Source organism: Felis catus, chromosome B3, assembly GCF_018350175.1.
Source record: "Felis catus isolate Fca126 chromosome B3, F.catus_Fca126_mat1.0, whole genome shotgun sequence".
Taxonomy (NCBI): Eukaryota; Metazoa; Chordata; class Mammalia; order Carnivora; family Felidae; genus Felis; species Felis catus.
The window spans coordinates 31876928-31890004 of NC_058373.1; the positions used below are offsets into that span (position 1 = coordinate 31876928).

At 54.6% G+C, this 13077-nt stretch overlaps 2 protein-coding genes across 9 annotated transcripts in view; one reads left to right on the forward strand and one right to left on the reverse strand.

The window, feature by feature from the left end:
- The window catches only part of CCDC33 (coiled-coil domain containing 33), a 111902-nt gene extending 101301 nt beyond the window's left edge, over window positions 1-10601 (reverse strand). For 2 of the 7 annotated variants that reach the window (XM_045059032.1, XM_045059030.1), the window contains exons 1-5: window positions 10203-10582; window positions 8806-8998; window positions 6142-7971; window positions 4889-5253; window positions 4440-4568 (exon numbers count right to left, since the gene is read on the reverse strand). In XM_045059032.1, coding sequence (XP_044914967.1) covers window positions 4440-4568; window positions 4889-5253; window positions 6142-6451 — 804 coding nt within the window. In that variant the 5' untranslated portion in view covers window positions 6452-7971; window positions 8806-8998; window positions 10203-10582. Of the gene's footprint in view, window positions 1-4439; window positions 4569-4888; window positions 5254-6141; window positions 7972-8805; window positions 8999-10202 lie in introns of all 7 variants that reach the window. The other 5 variants (XM_045059029.1, XM_045059028.1, XM_045059031.1 and 2 more) reach the window with 5 other exon arrangements.
- Window positions 10602-10615: 14 nt separating this feature from the next.
- STRA6 (signaling receptor and transporter of retinol STRA6) overlaps window positions 10616-13077 on the forward strand; it is a 29828-nt gene continuing 27366 nt past the window's right edge. Inside the window, exon 1 of one of the 2 annotated variants that reach the window (XM_019832075.3) lies at window positions 10616-10836. The gene's annotated coding sequence lies outside the window, so the exon portion shown is untranslated. The remainder of the gene's footprint in view (window positions 10837-13077) is intronic. The other variant, XM_045059041.1, reaches the window with a different exon arrangement.

Genomic DNA, 13077 nt, shown 5'->3' on the forward strand with positions numbered 1-13077 from the left:
AAAACTGCCTCATTTGCAAGGAGGCGCTGACCTGCTCCAATCATCTGTATTTGCTGGAGCTCAGGAAGGGAGGAGGAGGGGCGACAGTAGAGTCCCTATTCTGAAGGACTAGGGGACAGTAGCCTGGGAGGGGGCCAGCAGGCAGGGTCTAACCTGTTCTCACCTTTCCCACCTCCCACCTCTTAGTAGCATCCCAAGCACTGCCTTCTGGAGCCTCTGTTTCCCCACCTGTGAAATGGGCCATGGGCATCCTCCTCCAACAGGAGAGTGGGAGGGAGTGGCAGAAGGGGAGGCTTCTCTAGATGAGGCAAGCTGGCAGGGACACCAAAAGTGTGGCACCGTGGTGAAGGCGTGTGAGCATAGAGGTGCCCAGCTCCCCCAGCCGGGCCAGCTCCCCACCCCCACCCTAAGATGAAACAGGCAGTAAAGTTAATGAAATCCACATTGTGTGCCTTTCTCCGCTTGAACCATTCCAGTCTCCAGGGCAATAGAAACAGTATGCAATAGCGAGCAATAAAAGGCACAATGAATTTAAAAGAGTGAAAGGGGAGGAGAGGGAAGACGTGGGGTGCACCGGGCCGGAGGCAGTAAGCGGAAGGCCCGGTGCACAGGGCCAGAGCTCTGGCTGGCCTGGCCGGAATGGGACCGGAGGGGATGGGGGTGGGGAACAAGGGAAAGGTATGGGGGAGAGGGACCGGGAGGCAGGGAACAAAGGGAGAGAGACGGAGCCAGAAGTTTAGGGACAGAGGGCAGAGGGGATGCCCTGGACCAGCCACCGCCAGCTCCGTTCCTCTCCACTTCTTGTTAATGAAAGCCCCCAGCCTGTCGGTGCCAAAGCCACAGTCAGAAGCCACAGGCTTAGAGCCAGGTGCTCAGCATTTGGTGATTGCTTTATTAGCTTTTTCTTCTTTTTTTTTCTCCCTCCGGGGCAAAAAGAAAAAAAAAAAAAGGTGTTTTAAATGGAAAGAATAAGAAAAAAAGACCCTTGAAAGCATCATTTAAAAGGCTCCTGGGGAACGGAATCGTTTCCATGAAACAAAACTGCGATTGTTTGGAAGAGGTAAATGCCGGGCTGGAGTGGGGGAGGGAGCCCCGACACCCTCCCCTCCCCCAGCTCCCGCTCCAGTGGGAGGATGCTCGCTTAATCGCTCGCTCAGAGAGTGAGGGAGCCCCCACGATGGCTCCCACAGCTACAAGCAAGGAATTTTCAAGTTCATGTTTCCAGAAATTTTAGCACTGGGAATTTCCAGCCCAAGGTTTTGCTCTTAAACAGCTCTGCCTGTGGGAATTCGTCCTGAAACCTTCAGGATCTCTCAGAGAGGTCCAGTGAGGTGCCGGAAGGAATGTGGCCCCTGAGAACTCTGTGGCTCCAGGCTCCAGGCTGTGTTGTCCTCCCCTTGCCCTCCAACCCCCCCAGGGAAGAATGGAGCCGGAGTCACCCCAGCCAGCGCAGCAGCCAGACTGTGGCCTGCACCTTGCTGCTCCCCTCACCCCAGGGATGTTTTCTGCCCGGCACTGGACGGGCCACCCTCATTCTAGTCAGATAAACTCCCTCTTACTCTGGGGGAAGGAGAGCTGGGGGGGTGTTGGGGTAGCACAGCCATGTGGCCTTAAACCTGCCAGGAAGATAAGGAGGTAACGTCAGGGGACAGGATGGGTCTGGTGGAGCCCTGCCCAGAAAGGAAGCCACTAAACACCCATACAGCTGGTGGCAGGAAACCTGGAGCTGGCTCCCTCCCACGCACGGGAAACTTCCCTCTGTAGCCTCTGCCTGTGCACCCCAGTCCCCCATCCGTGGGTCAGGGGCCGACGGAGTGATCTCCATCCTGGAGTCTGACTGTACCTGCTGGAAACATCCATGGGGGATCTGCCCTTCATCACCATCAACCTCCACCCCCCAGCACACACACACACAGGAGGAAACCTGAGACTTGGAGAAGGGAAGGTGTTCGTTGTCGGCGTAATGTTACTGTGGGGGGATTGATTGTTCCCGTGGAGTCTCTGGGATTCGGGACATGCTGTGACCAGCACTGGTGTGTCATTTTAGGGCTATGTATCCTGTGGGCCATGGCTGTGGAACACAATGGGTCAGAGTCAAAGTCAGTCACTGAAGCTCACTCAGAGGCCTGTCTCCTGCTGCCTAGTCATTATCATTGCATTCCTAACCCCCTTGCCCTCTGCCCACGACGCCACACTTGAGTCCCACGAACATGATCAGTTCTGGTCTAAAAACTGACACACAGGACGCCTGGGTGGCCCAGTTGGTTAAGCATCGACTCTTGATTTCGGCTCAAGTCATGCATGAGTTCGAGTCTGGCATCAGGCTCTGCACTGGCAGTGCGGAGCCTGCTTGGGATATTCTCTCTCTCTCTCTCTCTCTCTCTCTCTCTCTCTCTCTCTCTGCCCCTCCCCTGCTTGCACTCTCCGTCTCTCAAAACAATAAATAAACATTAAAAAGAAAAAACCCTGACACACAAATTGAACAACTTACGAACTCACAATACAGTTGTAAATGGAATAGATTCATTGGTTCACACGCCTGAGGCATACAGGACTGAAGATAGTCTGGAAGGAACAAAATCCATGCAGAACAGGCCTCCTGGAGGAGGTGACCTTGAGTCTACCCCTTTGCGTCCGAAGCCCAGAAATCCATTCCTGGCCCTGAACTGCATGCAATGAATGCAGTTTCCTTTCTCCAACCTTCTGGATCATGGTCTCTTCTCACCATCTCACCCTACCCCCACTTTCAGATGTCTTTCTCCTTTTCCTCAGTTGACAGCCAAGGAGAGCGGGGTGAAGTCCTTCCCTCTAGGGCTCCATTTTCTCCATCTGCACAGAGGGGAGGGAGGATGGTTTCGAGGGTCCCCGTGGCTCTAGGCCACATGCACTTCCCCAGGGAGCTGGCCACAGGCATGCAGCCCCAGCCCCAGTGTGGAGCCTCTAAGTCCCGGTTCCAGAAAGGTGCTCGCTGCATTATCTGTTCCCTACCAGTTTCCTGACCCTGTCGTCAGGGTTGTGATTGCTGACCCCCCAGGAGGGAAGCTATTTTCCTCTCCCTTGAAAGCCATTTTCTTGTCTTGGTAGAAGCAGACATCTGACACTTTAAGAGGGAGAATGGCAGGGAGATGATGGCATTAAATAACAGAAATTAGAGCTGCCGAGGATGGCTCAGCCACCCCCAGGCCCCCCTTCCCTGCAGCAGCCGCCCCATCACATGCATTCAGGGCTGCAGCCTGCAAGCTGTCTGCAAGGCCCCGCCTCTCAGCGGTCACAGAGAGCAGGGGACTGCTTCTCCCTGAGTTCTGAGGCTCCTGTGTGTGTATGCGGTCCTGTGACAAACTAGGACAGAGGGGCCAGGGCCCCAAAGTCAGGGAGCTTGCTTGCAGCCTGAGAGAGCGGAATGTCACCGAGAAACGGGGGGGAGCTCCAACTCCCTCACAAGCACCCAGGGCATCCTCAGCCTCCCCGGCACACAGCCCTGGGCATACAATAGGCGGTCAAAAGTATTTGTTAATAGACTGGTGAATGAATGGCTGAACAGGGGCCAAAGTGGTCCACATAACGGGCTGAGACCTGGCAAGAGAAACTGGCCCCTGGGTTCCTTTCAATCTTCCTGGCACATGCCAGCAGGTCACATTGTATCTTTCTCCCGCACCACCGGTCTCCCCCTTTGCCTCCCGAATTGAATAGCCACCTAGCTCTTCTGCCATCGTCAGCCCTCCCCGAGCCTGATCAGCCCACCACCTGGGCTCTGCTAAAGCCCCAGGCCGATGCACTGCCCGGGAGAGGGGCTGCAGGAAAAGCCAGCCACCTTCAGCTCCAGGCTTAGCTCAGTCTCCTGTTGCCACTGAAACCCTTTCCTTCTCCTCAGGCAGCTTATCCTAGTCTCTCCACCTGGAATACCTTCCCCAAAGCCCAGAATTGACATCCTGAAATCTCACCCACCTAGCGCAGGGTCTGACAGGGTCAGCGCCTAACCAACGTTTGATGGTTGAATGAATGGGTAAGTGAGTGATGAACAAATAAACGAGAGACTCGTCTCCAATAACATCTCTTCTGAGGAGCCTTTGTGAGGCTCCAAAATCTGACCTGCACCCTCCCTCACCAGAGGGCCCCTTCCAGCACATGGCTTCCAGGACTGTATGATGCCCACACTGTGCCCACCGTCTTTTAAGCTGGGTGGCACCATGAGCTCCGGGACTGACCTAGCTTTGGATTCCGTGCACGGCTGTGCACTAAGTTCCCCAGGAAATGTTGTTGGTATTAAATGGACTCAAGCATCCTCGGGGATGATCCTCAGTTTCTCCACCCATGATATGGGCTGCCAGCTTCCACCTACATTGGCTTTGAGGCCCACCAGACACACTGCCCAGCTGCCAAACACGACCATACTGGGAAACCCTCCTTCAGCTTGTACAAGGACCAGCAGACTCTCTTACTTGGGTCCGAGGCTGCCAGAATCCTCGTTCAGGGCGGAGTCCCTCCTGGCCGTGGTGGGAGCTGGAGGTGCTTGAAGGGGGACACACACAGACTTCTGTCTCCTGGTCACTTCGGGCATGTCTCAAAACCTGGTGACAACGCGCGTGAGATTGAGTTTGCGGAATGAAGGGTCTCAGGGACACTTACCCACTGGGCAAAAGACATCCCACCCCGTGGTGTCCCTGCTCTGTGTGGGCTTTGCTCTATTTTTCTGTCATCCCCTTCAGACTGGGGGTGACCTGCCTCCATTCTCAGACTGCACATTCCCCAGAACTGAATGAGGCCACCTTGGGAAGTTCTGTTGCTCAGTTCAGGATTTGGGGACATCCACGCTTATCAGAGGCTCTGGGTCTTCTCACTGGGGAAGCAGTGATGCCAGAAGCTGAGCGGGGTCCCAGGGAACACCCACCTGCAGCCTGGGCAGCTGGGGCTCTGGGCATGATGACACGGGTCCTGGCTGGCCGGCCCCGGGAGGGCAGTTTGGGGCTGGAGGCTGAGGGGCCCGGTGCTCGCGGAAGGCCACGCTGTAGGTCAGGCCCCCGCAGTGGCGGGCCGTGGGGTCCGCGCTGGCGCGCAGCAGGGCCAGGCTGCCGCAGTAGCGGTACAGGTCCTCGTGCTCCCGCGCCCACAGGTTCATGCGGGGCTGGTCCGGGCGCGGGAAGACCGGGAAGATGGCCTCGCCCACTCGCTGGGCGGGGTGTCCCGAGGCCCCGCCCAGTCGCAGCGCCTCGACGCGCAGCTGCGCGTCGTGCTGCCAGTCGTTCTTGCAGAACCCTGGCGGGCGGGGTAAAGTGGGGGTTGTGGGGTGGGGGACACATGGGCTCAGGGACGGTGTCTGGGGTCTCCCTGCCTCCCCCGGGGGGTGGAGATGACTGTCAGGGCCCTCAGGAAACCTGGGGGGACTGCCCTCTGGCTGGAAGCTAAGAGGCTTGGCTAAGATTTCCCTGCGGTTGACACCTCTAGGGCCCCTCACTTTACCGATGTGGGGATGGGACGGCTCTTACTCGGGTACCTGGTCCTGTATAAGGCCACGTGGAGGGAACAGTGCAATCTGTCCTTGATCTTTGGCCACCTGAAGGCCTCGGACTTGGTTTCCACATTCCCTCACATCTCTCCTCCTCTAGGTAGCCTGCCTAGATGGCCTCACAGTCTAGGTGTGGATCTTCTCCTTCCAGATCACTTAACTATTCTCTGCTTGAGATTCCTGCCTCTCTACCTAGTCTGGAAGCTTCCTGAAGGCCAGACCGGGTCTCCACCTCCCTGTCCACCCCAATGCCCACAGTCCAGTGGTGCTCAGCCTGGGGACTCAGGGCACTGGGATTTAACGTTACTCAGTATGACATCTGGCAGGATTGTGCCCAAACCTGCTGTGCACTCAGCTCTTGTAAATTTACAAAGCCACTCCTCATGTGTCCTTTCATTTCTTCCTCACCCAAAACCCTGTGTTCAACATCCATGTCCCCATGTCACACGGAAGGAGTCAAGGGCTCACTGAGGGCCAGCATTTGCCCAAGATCACGCAGGCTGAGCTTTGGGATCCAGTCTAGAGTTCTGACCCTGCCCCTCCCAGTTTCCCTGAGGCTCCCTGGGGTCCCTGATAGGGGCTGAGGCAGGAGTTACAGGGTCCTTCTCTCCCCCCCAGCCACTACCCTTACTTCATACCTTTGGGCAAAGTAAAGACAAACTTGTTCCCGGTAAGGGCGAGGTTCTGGCCAGGATCCTGCTGCTCAATGACATCGGTGACAGCAGAGCAGGTAGGGAGGGGGTCCCCATCATTTACCTGCAACAGTACCCCAGCCCCAGAGCCGGCCTGCAGGGGGTTCTCAGCTGTAAGCCGCAGGGCATATCTGCCCTCCTCATTAAACCCCACACTCAAGACTTCGAACTCCAGATCCAGCTCCTTCTCCTCGGCCTTCAGCCTCTGGTATTGCAGGGATGCAGGAACCCAGGGTTCAGGCCCCCTGAAGGCCATGGTCTTGCCAGGGACTAACCCCCAAGCTGAGCACTGCCCCCTCACTCCCACAGCCCCAACCTGGGCCCCGTATCAAAGCCTGTACGCCGGGCTAGCTGGGCTATACCTCACCCCTCTCTGTTTGTTTGAGGAGAAACCAGGTAACAAGCCAGGAAGCTGGGCCTGTCCTGGGGAACAAAGGCTGCCATTGATCCCACCCTTTTAGCATTTGGTCATTCAACAAATATTTATTGAGCATCTAATGTGTGCCAGGCATTATTTTAGACATTTGGAATACAGCAGTGAACCAAATGAAGGTTTCTACCCTCCTGAAGCTTCTCTTCTAGTCGGGGAGGGAGGCTGGGACCCCACTGGGAGGGTGGTATAAAAATAGACACTAAATATGGAAAATCAGTAAATTATAACATAGGCTAGAAGATAAGTTCTATGGAAAAATTAGCGCAGGGTCAGGGATGAGGAGTCCTGGCGTGGGTAGGGGGTAATCAGGAGTTCCCATTGTCCAGAGAACCTGTCTCCACATGCCTATTCATTCCCAGGAGTTGTTGAGTTGGGTGGGTGAGAGGGTCTCAAAGGAAAAGGGACAGCATTTGTTCTCTGGGAGCATGGCCTTGGCACCTGCTTCCGGAAGCAATTTACCTTCACAATCAAAACTCACGATATGGGGCACAGCTTCACTTTACAGACACCCCAAAGCTTCTCACACCAAAGAGTTGTCAAGCTGGAACCCATCCTTCCCGATGCCGATACCCGAGAAGAAAAGGGAAATTCTGAACACTCCTCGGTAAGAACCGTCTCTCTACCGTCACCACCACCACCATGACCATCTCTGCTGTCATCACCATCCCCACCATCCCTCCATCTTCGCCTCCAGTATCATCATCATCATCATCATCATCATCATCATCATCCATGCTACTCTTCACTGAGCAGCAGGCACTCTACGTGGCTCCATGACGTAGATATAATCATTCCCATTTTACAAATGAAGAGTCTGAGGCTGAGAGAATCTCAGATTACACAGCAGTAAGAAGCTGAGCTGAGATCTGTGTCTATACCTACACTCTCCCCTACTAACATGTCCTGGGACTGGCTCAAAGATTGAAATTCATACTATCAGGGGCTGCTGTATCCCAACACCGGAGAAGTACAGTTCTACAGTTCTGAGTCCAAAAAGCACATTTACGGGTAGCATAGATTTCATTTAAGAGTTCATTTGAATTCACCTCGATTGGAACGCATTATTTTCATAAAGTAGGAGATAACCAGATGGTATTGGCCAGCCCCACTAAGGGTCCCAATGTATGTGGTATGCCTCCTCTGCAATGATTAAAAATCCGTTTCTTCAGGTCCCCCAAGGAGAAACTGAGTCAAAGAGGGTCTAGAAGACCAGAGTTCCAGTCACCTGATTTGCACATGAACTTGAGCAGATCCCTTTCCCTCTCTGGGTGTCAGTGGCCCCGTCCGTACCATAAGTGTGAGTTGGGTGGTAAGTCTTCCCACAGCTGTGGTGGCCTGAGACTCTGTAAGTTGTATCGGGAAAGGCCATTTAGGGAAGAGGGTGGGTGGCCTCGGCCACCCGGGAACCTTTGCCTGCATAGCTGGGCCTGACCCACCAGCCTGGGTCCAGAGGCCATGACTTGCCCCTGCTCAGTCTAAGGTCTTGGAGATTCAGTGATTCAATGGAAGCAGCTCTCTTCCCTTACATGTTTGAAGTGACCCCAAGAGACATTACAAGATGGGAGTCACTCCCTTCTGCCCTGGGGGCAACCTCTGTGCACGCCCATGCAAGCAGGCCCCATGCATACTCCTAGTCCAGTTGGCCATATTGGTCTCAGCATGGTTTGAGGGCCCTTGACCTCTCCCCTTTCTGGCCTCCCCTCCCTAACTCAGTCCCTGGGGAAGGCTGTGTGTGTGTGTGTGTGTGTGTGTGTGTGTGTGTGCATGTGTATAGTTACCTTTTAAAATTGTGGTCAAATATACATAAAGTTTACCATCTTAACCATTTCTAAGTGTGCAGTTTAGTAGTGTTAAGTACATTCACATTATGGTGCAACCGAACTCCAGAATTCTTCTCATCTTATAAAACTGAAACTCTACACCCATGAAACAACTCCCCATTCCTCCCTCCCTCCAGCTCCTGGCAACCACCATTCTACTTTCTGTGTCTATGAATGTGGCTGCTCCAGGCACCTCACAGAAGGGGAATCACACAGTGTTTGTCCTTTTGTGCCTGGTTTATTTCACTTAGCAGAAGGTCTTGGGAAGGCTCACTTTTGCCCCAGGCCAGGCCTGCCCTGACTCCCCTGCCTGCCTTTGCTGGCGCTGTTTCCTCCACCCCAATTGCCCAGCCACACCTGGTGTCACCCTGGGTGTCCTGCGGACCAGCTAAAAGCCTCTTCCTCTGGAGCCGGGTCAGTGATTCCCTCCTCTGCCCCACTCTGCACCTTCCTCTTCTGGCTCAAGTGGTGACTTTGCCATACTCGACTGAGCATTTCTTCAGGGATCATGTCTGTGTGTCCAGGCCAGGGCTGAGCAAGGGATAGGTACCTGGGGGACCATTAAAGCATGAATGAATGAATGAATGAATGAATGAATGAATGAATGAACAAATGAATGAAAGGATAAATGAATCGATGGACAAACCCGACCCAGCTTTTGCTTGTACAGAAAATCATACGAAGTGGTTCTTTTGGCTACTTCATCTGGATCCCATTTGTGAGAAGTGAAGACCATTTTGGGCTTTTGACTCACACTTGGACTCAGAGATGCATTCTGGTGCCTCACTGCAGGCTGGTGCCCAGGAGGGAGGGCAGGGGGGTAAGTGGCAGGGCAGGACACAGTGGGTCCTAATGGTCAGGCTTCTCTGGGCCTGGCCTCAGTTCCACAAAGTCTGGAAACCTCTGAATTTTAGCAGGTCAGGGCTGGATAGCACTCCCATTTTATGGATAGAAAAATTGAGCCCAGGGTAGCAGACCATGACCAGATCCCTGCTCCCTTCCCAGGATTCTCTCCTCTTCCCAGCTGTCTCCCTGATTCAGCCTTCTGTGGTTTTCAAAAGATTTAAACAGCAGGCAGAGGCCTGGCTCCCACAGGAGTCAGGAAGGGGCAGGGTGTGGGTGAGGAGGAGAGAGGCAGCAGTGCTGACTTCCAAACTGCCCTCCTCGGCCCAGCATGAGAGGCCTTAATGGAACCCTCCAGTCTTCTTTCTTCCCCGGAAGAATGGCCACTCAGACGCCACCGGCTTTGTCTGGAAGAGCTGGGCCTGTAATTAGCCCACCTCAGAGGGCCCCTTCCTGCTTCCCACAATGGCTCCTTTCATCCTCCCTTGTTGACACCCCCCATGGCTCCTGTGGGCCCTCAGACCCCCACCTCTATCCCCAAGGAGCCACCTCCAGCCCCCCGCCCCCCCGACTCCTGGTCTCTGCTCAGAGCCGAATCCTCCCAGTGGGAACATCTGTGAGTTCCCGGATCTTCCCAATAGTGCTGGCACAGTTATCCCCTTCTACAGATGGGGAAACAGAGGCTCAGAGAGGTCAGGTAAGGGAGTGGAGGGGTGGAGCTGGACCTCAGGCCTCCTGATTCCCAGGCCAGTATGGTCACATGGTCATCACTGCTCCACCCCGGGACTTCAGCACCCAGCCTCCCTCCCGCGGTCTCTCCCCCAAACCCTCTGAGTGGAACAGTCTCCACACCCCACTCCTTTCAAGCCCACGGCGCCAGAAGCCGCGGGGTGACAGGATCATAGACTCACGCTGGTAAAGTGAAGCATGGCAGCCAGCCTCCCTCCCTGGCACAGATAGGAAAACAGGCCCAGAGCGGGATAGAGCTTCTCTTGTGGTCACTCAGTAGCTGGTAGAGGCAAAATTAGAAGTCTGGTCTCTTCCCTCCACCGATTGTGGGGGGTCAGGGCTGGGGCCTGGCTACCGTGACACTCTCCCCTCTGAGTGGTGCGTCTGATCCGGTCCCCACACCTCCATCAGGCTGTGTGTGTCCTTCCCCTCCTGGCCTCCCACTCCAGCTCTGGTGCGGAGCGCTGGCAGGAGAATCTTGGTCATCCCTACAGCCCTCTAGCTCTGGCCTTCTGCTGAGCGGGAGCTGGGGCTGCGCCCGTGACCCCTGGGCTCACGTGACAGCTCCTCTCTGCCAGCCTTGGCTCAGAAAGGATAAACCTCCTGAGGTGGCAGGAAGGAGAGTGTTCTAGTCTCTCTTGCTGCCTCAGGGACAGCACCGACGACCTTTGCCCTTCCATGCGCCTAGTCGCTCGACTGTTCTACTGGCTCTGAGGACTCAAACTCCTGAGCCGGCCTCCTTGGGGGTCCTACAGACTCTGGGGGTTCGGAGACCAGCGCCAGTCCTCCCCCCGGCCCTGGAGGCAGATAGGGCAGGTAAGCGGGGAGGGAGAGGCAGGAGCTGGCAGGGGCAGTGCCAGGCTAGCTCACGACAAGGCCAAGGGAGGGTGCCGCCTCAAACCTTCAGGAGGAGAGACAAACTTCACAATCAGATGTAGAGACAGGGAGGCAGAGAGGGAAACGAAACAAAGAGCAGGAAAGGGGAATAGAAAAGGGAGAGAGAGAGGAGAGAGACACAGAGACTGACAGAGAGTGAGGCAGAGACAGAGAGTGAGAAGGAGAGAGAAATATGGGGGACAGAGAGACTGAGTCAGATACCGTGAGGGTGGGAGAGAGAGAGAGAGAGAGAGAATAACAGGGGTGGAAAGAGAGACTGATGGGCAGGGACAGACAGGCAACAGAAGGACGAGGAGACAGAAGGAGAGAAAAAGAGAAAGGAGATACTGACAGACAGACCCACCAGTAGGCACCAGTGGGTAGAGGTTCTTCTGTGTTCTCATCAGACACAATGCTGAGAGCTGTGTCTCGAGCCAGCCACTTAACCGACTCTGAGGGCCTTTGCCCAACCCCAGGGACTGGGTTCCAGATGGGGTCCCCCAGTCACAGCAGGGAGCAGAGTCCAAGCTCTGGAAAGGGAGGTTTCTGGGCAAAGAGCTGTGAGCTCTGTATTTGCGTGGGGGTGTCGGGGGAGAGAGGATTTCTGGCAAAACTTCTCCTCGCTCAGCCACTGCCCCTGACATCATGTGGCCTCTCTGGGCCTCAGTTTCCTCTGGATGTGATGGTGAATATGGGTAAAGCAGGAGTCTCTGAGATCTCCTCCAGCCCTAAGATCTGGCCTTAGCTCAGGCTCTTTCTTTGCAGCTAATTTACTGCTCTATCCTAGTTAACTCATGACCTCCACCTCATAGTCCAAGATGGCGGCTTGAGATCCAGCCATCACAACTGCATTTCCGCCAGCTGGAAGGAGGGGGAAGTAAAGAAAACATCTCTCTTTTAAAGAACACCTCCTTTGGGAAGTTGTAGCCAACACTTCTTTTTCTATCTCATTGGCCCATATTTAGTTTCAGGTCTGCATCTAAACTTCAAGACAGGCTGGGGAATGTGCCATACTAGGCTGGGGACAGAATCCATTTCACAGAGCTCAATGATGCCTTCACAGCTCCTCTCTCACAGCAGGCTTCAATACAGCCTTACAATGTTTTCCTTTTGCTTACTAGGTAGATAGATAGATAGATAGATAGATAGATAGATAGATTTCAAGCAAGTGAAAATCCCCCTTCATTTCCCCAAACTCTTCCCTCACCCAAGTGTGACCACTGTGAACAGCTTACTGCATGTCTGCTAGATTCATTTTTTAAGGTATTTACAGACACACACACACACACACACACACACACACACGCACACACACGTGCACATACCCGGCTTAAAGGAGCATAGAATGGGATCGTGATTTAGGTATTGCTCAGCAACTTGCATTCATGATTATTATACTCGTCCCTATGTCTTGGAGGTCCCACCATGCCAGTCCAGGAAGAAGCACCTCACTCTTTGTGACCGACGATAGTACCTTACTGTACCGACTTAGCAAAGCTCGTCGATGGATGTTGAGCTAGTTGCCAAGTTGTGCAGTATGACCCGCCTTGGGCATCTTCCCTGCATATGTGCACCAATGTTCTTTGAGGATAGATTCCCGAAAATGGGCCAGAAGTTAATTCTCTCTGTGTTGTAGTTTACCCCTTTCTATGTAAAATCTCTTCTCACTGCTGTGCCCCCTTTGTCCGGGGTCGTCACCGTCATGGAAGCCAATCTCACATCCTAAAGCCTGTGTTCCTTAGGCTGCCCCACCCTTTTATTGACCGGACCCCCTTCTCCTTCAGGGAGGTGGAAGGTGTCTCCCCAGGGATCCTTCTCCTGGGAATTTAGGGCTCTGCTTCCGGTCCCCATCTTTATCCCTTGCCTCCCCTCCCTGCCTGCCACAGCACCGCGTGTTAGCATCTTCTGAGCCTCCTTCCTCTTTTCCGGTGCTGTTTGCAAAGTCCCCCTTCCCATGGTCAGGGCCCTCAGCCCAGCTGGCCAGCAGCGGGAGGCCGATCTGGTTATTAAAAGCTTAGCTGGTGGTTCCCCTCTGGCGTGGAGCAATTCATCAGGCAGTGGCCCCCCGGGAGTGATGGATGGTGACAAATGAGGGTAGGTAGGGGGTTCCTGAGCCCTTCCAGGGCCACAGCTGGGGAAACTCAGCCATCAAAGCCCTGTGCAGGCTTCTCCACCAGAGGT